This window comes from Calonectris borealis, chromosome 14 (assembly GCF_964195595.1).
Source record: "Calonectris borealis chromosome 14, bCalBor7.hap1.2, whole genome shotgun sequence".
NCBI classification, from domain to species: domain Eukaryota; kingdom Metazoa; phylum Chordata; class Aves; order Procellariiformes; family Procellariidae; genus Calonectris; species Calonectris borealis.
The window spans coordinates 9,062,874-9,071,888 of NC_134325.1; the positions used below are offsets into that span (position 1 = coordinate 9,062,874).

Here is a 9,015-nt window from a genome sequence, read left to right on the forward strand (position 1 = left end):
GTGGGAAGGGACCTGAGAGAATCTGAAATGTTTATGTTAGCAACCTGCTGGATTTTTCTCAGGGATTTTTCTAAGAGTATGTATAACACCATGGTTGGTGGCAGTCTTTTGTGCAGGAGTACTGCCTTGAGAAAAGGAAAATCTGTCTTTGCAGCACCCTGATACTGTGCCAGTTCTGCTGCGGCCAATAGCAGTTTCTGTAAACTGTCCTTTGTCCTAGAGGCAAAGATGAAAATAAGCTCACGTGCTGCAGTACTCCTTAGAGTATGTGTTTCATCGTATCATGAGTGTTGAATCCTATGACTATAAAGGATCAGACTGAAGGAAGTAATGTGATAGAACAACTATCACTTGTCAAATTGTGATTTTTAGATGCGACTGAAGATAGGAAATACACAAACTGTTTTGGTCAGAAAAGTTGTTTTACTACATGTATGTGGGAAACTGCACTGAATGCCTCAAGTAGATTTACTATAGTCTAATTCCTTCTTTTAAGGGAATGATAAGATTCATTTGCTGAGGTTAAACATTTATTAAGATAATGAACTTACTTAAATCTTCACACTCAGGCATCACTGTGTACTTCTGTATGTTTGTTAATTAATAACTCTTTTAAAAAGCTGCCAGTTGTGTTTACATGGAGCCTCTTGTATGGAGAGGTTAACATTTAGTGAATGAATTAGAAATGTTTGTCACCATTTTAATATTGGCTTATAAACTAAATGTGTATTTTCTTTATGTGTAGTATTTATGTGTGTTAAAACTCATTGCTAAAAGATTATACCCCGAGTTCCCAAAACACAACAGACTTTCTCACTTGTTTTTGGTATCTTTCCTTCTTTTATTTTTCTCATCTTTCCACTAAAACTTTTCCATTGGAGTGTTTAAAACCTTCAAATCAGGCTGGCACTTAATCCTTGTCATTTGCTTTCCTGGCAGCATTTAGAGTATGTAAACTATCCTCTTGCCTTCTTTGTATCAAATAGGTCAAGGTGAAGATGTTCTCAAAGGCTCCCAGATAACCTATGTGACAGGTGTAGAGGGAGAAGATGTAATTTCTGCACAGGTTGCTACAGTTACTCAGTCAGGATTAGGTCAACAAGTAGCACTAATATCCCAGGACGGAACCCAACATGTAAGTAACCACAGTGTTGAAGAGCTGACAAAAATATGTTGAGAATTGAGGCAGGTGTTTGCAGATAATCCATGTGCTTTCTAAAATAACTTAGGATTCTTGATAAATTTGTAAGTGGGTTTCTTAAGGAAAGAAGCTTCTTTGAGGCTGGGTCAGGATATGTTTAGGGTTGGGCCTCCTGTGGAATACCTGAATTAAACCACATAGTCTGACATCTGAAACTGTATTAATACAAAGCTAGATTTTTTGGCTATCCTTGTTATCTTTGTCACTCTTAAAGTAGTTATGGGCTATTTTAACAATTGTTATATATACAGCCTAGTTTCTGAGGTTTCTCAGAATTCCCTGATTATTCTATTAATATCTGATGGTCATCTTCACTGTTGTCTTTTCTGCACACACTTTGGAGGAATGGGGGGTGGGAAATCCAGGTGCCTGCTTTACAAGCTGTTTGGTAGTGTGCAGTTCTTACCATTTCTAACGTAAAAAAGAGGATAAGGAATGCTTTGATACTACCTCCACTTGAAAATTCCTATGGATATATTTTTTAAGGATTCCCATGGATATAGTTTTTAAGGTTTTTATATGAAATTTCATTGGTAGGGGATTTCAGCACAACTCTTCTGTTTACCTATGGCAATATATTGAAGGAATATGGGGAAAAGTTTATATCTCAGCTGGAAAGGTAGCTGAAATGCCAGTAGCATATGAAAGATATCTTCCAAATTCAAATTGGAAATGAAATATTAAAGGGGGCTGTTATGTTGCCAGCCCTGAACATTGTAGCAATACTAAGTAACTGGCATTTTTACCCTCTAAAAGGAAGGCCTGCAGAAGCCTTGACATGGAGTTCTTGCATTTATTTAAATTATCCTTCAGCTTGACTTTAGTTCTGGGATGCTTTATTACCTTGTAAGTCAGACATCAAATCACGTATCTGATGCCCTAATGCATTTATACTGGAGACATCAGTAATTTATATCATTAATTTTTTATGAATTGTTTATTCGTGGTTAAAATTCTAAGCCCTCATAGGCCTCTTTAGTATTTCCATTAAGATAAAAGTATGTCAGTTGGTACTACCTTCAGTCACATTGTCCGTTGTGTAAGACACATGCATAGATAATCTATCATGCAGTTATTTGGGAGATGATCTGATTAACATGGAGTTGTAGACTCTGGGGGCAAGTATGCATCCTTTTTCTTATTACTGAGAGCCATAATTTTGTTTCTGTAAACAGATAAGTGTGTCTGAAAGGTCATGGAATATTAGATCCCAATCAGTAAGATGAATGCGATGAGGGCTCTTTATCCAAGATGGAGACTTAGCCAAAGAGTGACACTGATTCTCAAGGAATGCAAGAGCATGCTGGTCAGGAAGTGGAATAATGGCTACTAGATCTTTTGGCCAGTATGTTACTTGTGATCATGGCTTAAAGTATTTTTTTCCCTGTTATTATGAACAAGTTGCCTTTTTGTTCTGGATTGCTACACATTTTGTTTCAAACGAAGAAATTGAACTAGCAGGAGTATTCCTGCTGAACCAACTAACAGGAATTTGTTTGATAAATGCTGTTACACTTCAAATGCATATCGTTTTTTTTCCAAACCTTACTTAAAAACTTATGTTATCTTGCCAAAAGGTAAGACTTGGGTATGACTTGAGCAGCAATCAAACCTTCTTTTTTTTACTTCAGGAATTATTTTATGTTTCAGGTCAACATATCCCAGGCAGATATGCAGGCAATTGGCAATACTATCACTATGGTAACACAAGATGGCACCACCATCACAGTCCCTGCCCATGATGCCGTCATCTCTTCTGCAGGAACACATTCTGTAGCGATGGTTACTGCAGAAGGCACCGAAGGACAGCAGGTAAGATATTATCCTGCGTACATGTGTAGTGTTCCTTTATAAGATGATATAAAATAGGCACCTAAGCCATCACAGTTCTGTTATTCACATAGATTTATCTAAGTAAAGCAGTTTTCAACACCCCGCCATAGCATTCCTCTCATAAGAGTATGATGTGTTCTACTCCAGTGCTGTACATCAACATATGGCAGAATGTTTTAAAAACAATTGGGCACCAAGAAAAAATTCTGAGGTACCAGTCCAGTAATTCATTTAGGTGTATGTAAAATAAGACCCTAGAAATGCTAAGCATTTTCCCCAAAGTCACATAGTAAATGAGTGGCAGAGCTAAAAATAGAATCCAATATGAACTGTAACTTTATCACTTAATGTTATGGGACTGTAATTTATTTGGCAGATAGGAAACATTTGTGTAAGTACCTATTTACAGTTTTGTTTGTAATATACAAATAAAATAGCTAACTTTTTTAGTAGAAATATAGTGATACAGGTTTTAATCTTTAAGTTAAAATGCATTCCACTGTTCTAAAAATGCACCATGTGAAAATGAAGATACTTATTAATCGCCGTGCTCTGTATGTATAAATAATCACAGGCTTATAGGCACATTTACAGAGGTGCAGTTCAGTGGATATTTATGTTTTGAGAGCTAATAGATAACTTTGAGAACACAGTGATGGCAACCTTTCTTAAAAAATGTATCTTTTGCACAATAAAATAATGCTCATGAATAATCACAGCTTTGAATTTAACTTTGAAGCTAACCGTTGTATGAGGTCAGTAACGGTAACAGATCTGTCATCCAGTTGATTCTCTTCCTTTGGTCTTGAAGGTTGCTATTGTGGCTCAAGACTTAGCAGCGTTTCATAGTGCCTCATCAGAAATGGGACATCAGCAACATGGGCACCATTTAGTGACTACAGAAACGAGACCTGTTACATTGTTGGCTACATCCAATGGAACACAAATTGCAGTACAGGTAAGATGGTGATAAATGTTTTTTGGAGTGTTTCTTACTTCTAGAGCTAGAAGCTCCTAGCCATGTAAGAAAATGATTCGAATAAGCTTGGCTCCCTGAAAAAATAGTCCATAACCATATGTTCTCATATTTAAAATAATATATAGGGTTAGGAAGAGGAATAATAAGCACCTGATTTTCCAAATCTACTTGTAGAATTTCCAAAAAAGGAGGAGGTTGGGGGAGGGCCAAACTTCAGGTCAACTGAATTGTTCATGGAATCACAGGTTTTCAGTAGAAAAGTGCTTTCATTCATCCTTCAGCATTACATATAGAGCTGATACATATAAAGCCAAACTCTCAAGGGTAAATTGCTGTGAACTTATACAGATAAAATTGCTGAATTTCTGTTATTTCAACCTTGAAATACTAATAGTGAAAAAGTGTGAACAGTTATATAGAAAGATTAATAATCAGAAATCTCTGGAAATAGTGACCTGTTTATGTGTCAAACCAGCACAGTACAAGCAGCAATCTCTGTAAATAGTTCCTCACATTGTCCAAACACTGTAATGAAAGAGAAATTTCTAGGTCTGAAAGAGTTTAATTTAAATTGGGCTAATTTAGAAGAAGGTGGAAACCGAGCAAAAATTAAGCTTTTATCTAGAAAGTAACCAAAACCAAAACCTAGACAAGTGTTTTTGTGAATAGTTTATTCAGAGGGAAGCTTGGCTTGACTGGAAGGTTAAATGAAACTTCTAGGGCAAACAACAGCCAGTATGCTACCTTACTCAAACATTAAATTAACTATGTGTATATTTTATTTTTGTTACCTATGATATGATGGTAGGTTAATAGAAGCTTTTGGAAATTTTAGATCTGGAAGATTTAGTATTTTAAAAATTCATCTTTTTAAATGACATTGCAGCCAAGGGTCAAATAAATGACAGAAGCCAATTTTAAACTCAAAGTAAAATAAAAGGAGTTGAATTAGTTTAAATTTTGGGTTGCATAATAGTATCAGTCCTGCAAAGTACCTAATACTTTTGGTCCACCTCATAGCCCTCTTGATTCTGTGCTTAACTATATGCATAAATAAGAAGTCCAGTGGGAGTGTAATGAAGCTACTTTTGTATTCAAATTTACTGTGAAATTGGGACTCGAGACTTTGTGGGTTTGATCTTATTGTTATCTGGGTATCACCACAGACAACACACATTTTGTTCTAGAGAACATGGAAAATCACGGGAACCATACATCCTGAAACAGTATACAATTAGAAGAAGGATAATTTTCATGGATGTGATACGCCCTATGAATTTCAAAGGGCGTTGAATATATGCAACTGTCTTGAGTATGGTTTGCATGATGGGCCTTGGCTCTGACAAATACCAATATAAAAGAACATCAGTGTGGCTACGCAGACAGAAGATGCTCAAAAGAGTTTCTAAACAAATCAGTATTAAGCAGTGTAAGTTAACATGTGTTCTTGAAAGGTTCTTGGCAATAGCTTCAAATAGAAAAAGAAATGCAGAAAATGCACTCACAAATTTCATTTCCGGGGGTAAAATATACTTTGCATGTGGAAGTAACAGCAACTTAAGTCTGGTTCCTTCAAACTGTTCATATTTGCTGAAACTGAGATCAAAACCTTTGAGCATTTGAGTCTCAGGATTAATGCTGCAGTCTAAGTGTATGTGTGCATGGTACTCTCTTAAGAGCTCAAATTGAAAGGAATTGTGTTAATATCTTCAATGAGAAATAAGATTGTTATTTTTCCCTTTGTTAAATGGAAAATAGTAAGTCAGATGCTGATTGAAGAGCAATGAAAGTCGAGAAGCTCTTAATTCTGAACTCCTGTCTTTTGAGCTAAGTTGGCAGTAATCAAAACTGCATCTAAGAGAAAGCATATCAGAAGGCAATTGTTTGCATGAGAGGAAGAAAAAAAAGTAACTTGCACCCTCAGCAGTGTGTCCTTTGAATGAACGGAAAACATAGTGCACTCTGCACGTGCCCCTCTTTTGTTACCAGCAGTGAAGCTTTTGGTGAAGTATCTTTATATTAATTAAACTTAAAATATACAATACAAATAGAAGAGAGAGAATTCAAAATTAAAATATTATTGATTATACCCGAGTTCTTGATTGTTTCTCTTATGTACTTTGATACTAATAAATGAATCCATTTGGTTTCTAAATACTGATTAAGCCAGTAGCCTGATAGCCAGATTGAAGTCCTAAGGAGCTGGTAACAGAGCTCTTCTTGATTTGAGTGGCTCCAGAACGTGATATCCAGTGACTGTAAAAACAAGTTACAAGCGATATTTAGAACTGTCCCATTAGGTCTATCCATCTGTCAAATAATCTGGTTTTACTTTTCACACTCTCACACCTCTTTGTCCCGAGCCAGTAGGTAATGGCCAGCTTTACGTTTTTGTTAGGTTGAGGTTTTCTTCAGTGTTCCCATCCCTGGATGTACATGCATGGTGTACATATTATAAAACTCCATGGATTCTTCCCCAAAATTGTGTCCAGTTGTCTTCATTCAGGGTTGGTTGACGTTGCTTCTGACAGTGCCAGATACATTGATGGCCTTGTAGTTGCAACTACAAGATAATTTCCTCTCTAAACTACTGTAGAATCAAACAGTGTCATCATGACTGCTTTTTTATACAGTCAGCATTCTGCAATGAGTATACACTTTTTATATATATTGATGTCATATGGTGTTCCAAAGACCTGACTTTCTGCAAGAGAGTTAAGAAAAATGAAGATGTTTGTGTGCTTTACCAGCGTTAAAATGCAATTCAACAGCCTCCATGACTTTTGAAAGCCTTATCTTAGCTTTGTTTTATCTGCCAAGTTGAAATTGGGTGTCATGAAATGTGTTTACAGTACAGCAGTTCTTTGAAGAAAATTTATTCGGTAGATACATAGAAACTCAGTTTAATCTGCTGTTGGAAGCTATCTTAATTGTCATGCTGATTAGATAGCTGCTAGTATATATTACCCAAAAGAAGTGTGACAATACTGATCACACTTACTTGTGCTAAAGTGTTGATCCATATCTAGATCTTTGGTTTCATCTTTAATTTTTTTTTTTATACATTTATATCCATATATAACATTTTGGATTTATTCATGTTTAAATGCATTTGTTTCAGCTTGGAGAACAACAGTCTCTGGAAGAAGCCATTAGAATAGCCTCCAGAATACAACAGGGTGAAACACCAGGGATTGATGATTAACTTCTAAAACTGCTACCAGAACAATAGAGTGAAAGGTATTTTATTTTCAATCAACAAAGGTCCATGCCAGCAGCAACCCATAAAAACTTTGAAGTTCCCCGCTCATTGATACTGTGTACACATTTTATGCAAGAGCGAAGAACATTTTGTAAGTTTTGTGTACATAACCCTTGGAATGGACTGACATCATCTACTTCCAACCGTTGTATATTCAGGAATATGGAATTAGGATTATATAGTAAATTTCCTTGTTACCCTTTCATCAGATTTCAGACTGGTCTACAAGCAAGTGAAAAATTAAATAGAAGTATTGGAATTAATTTTTAATGTCATGTACAAATAATGAAGGCATTATTGAAGATTTCAAACGTTTAAAATACTACTTAAAATCATCATTTCAGAAACCCTTACAGGTGATAAAGACAACAAAACCTTTTAAATTGCATTCCATAAATGGAAAAGTCTTGGATTTTGAGGCTACTGTAAATCTTCGTATTTTGATTTGTTTCATACAGATTTGAATACTCTTTAGATTATCCACCCCATCTCATTCATTGTAAATACAGACTGTTAATGCTGGAAGTGCTAATTATATTATCTTTAAATTGGATTATGTACAAAGGAGAAACTTTGGTTGTTCAATATTAAAGGAAGTAAATCTAATGATTTTGTTTCTTTACATACTTTACTTAAGATGTTACTCTCAAATTATTATGCAATAAAATATAGCAAGATTGTATTGTCTAGATAGGATGATATTGTTGTGTGACGTACTGTTTTACTTTTTAATGAGACTGAAGTTCAAGTTATTTATTTACGGCCTTGTATAAATTTTTCCAAAGTTTATTTATCATAAACTTAAATTTTTGACATAATAATTTTGATCATAATCCACTATAGTGTATTAAATAATTAGTGTTAATAGTTATTTTAAACATTCTAAAACACTACAAGAGTGATTAAAATAGTAATTCGTCAACTGATTTTGACTAAAAAGTAAACTACCTGTTTTCAAGAGGAATATTTTCAAATGGTGCATTTGCGGCCTAAGTACAACTATAATAGTCTTATTTTCAACAGTTCTGAGTGCCTGCTGCTACCATTCAGTACCTAGGGTATGCTGATAATCAGTGCTTTTGAAAATCAGGACACAAGTTACTAGAAAAAAGGGATTTATTAAGGATGATGTAAGTACAATGCTCCTCTCCACCTATCATTCTGTAAAGGAAAAAAATCCATTGTAGATATGTCTAATACATACAGTAAAACATAACTTTAAATTTTTTTTATATGAAAAAGTGTCTTTACTCTTGTCTTGTTAGTAAGCTTGTTAAGTTTAAATTTTTTGGCTTCATGTAAGATTCAGTGCTTATTTTAGATGAGTGTCAAGAGCACTTCTGAAACTGAAGCCTCACCTTTTACCTTCTCAAGGGAAGGATTAAACATCTTCTGGATGAAGTGTTAATCAAGTAATCATTTTATAAGTATTGTGAGGTACACATTTTACATAAAAAATAAAGTCCGTAACTACATACCTTGAGGTATTTGACCTCAAAAAGGCCAAGTTTGCATAGAATGAAGCTAATTTATTGTGAATTACTGTATGAGTTTGGGTTGCAGCCTTTTATGTTTTTCATACAGATGGCCAACTGAAAAGTGCAGTGAAAGAATACAGTACTGTGGGATAGATGTGGACAAAGCAAAGACTATTCTCTGGATCCATTACAAAGTAAAACTTGGAAACATTGAGGTTGTCTGTAACTTTTCTATAGGATTGAGGCTGCTTGCTCACTTAGG

General features: G+C 35.0%; 1 protein-coding gene across 8 annotated transcripts in view; it reads left to right on the top strand.

Moving 5' to 3' along the window:
• The window catches only part of ZNF143 (zinc finger protein 143), a 45,845-nt gene that overhangs the window by 33,343 nt on the left and 3,487 nt on the right, over positions 1-9,015 (top strand). For 2 of the 8 annotated variants that reach the window (XR_012675745.1, XR_012675742.1), the window contains exons 13-18: positions 987-1,135; positions 2,852-3,013; positions 3,846-3,992; positions 7,135-7,253; positions 8,299-8,405; positions 8,860-8,947. Coding sequence is in view for 3 of the 8 variants with exons in the window: in XM_075163137.1 (XP_075019238.1) it covers positions 987-1,135; positions 2,852-3,013; positions 3,846-3,992; positions 7,135-7,218 (542 nt within the window). In the remaining 5 variants the exon portion in view is untranslated. The other 6 variants (XR_012675741.1, XR_012675744.1, XM_075163137.1 and 3 more) reach the window with 6 other exon arrangements.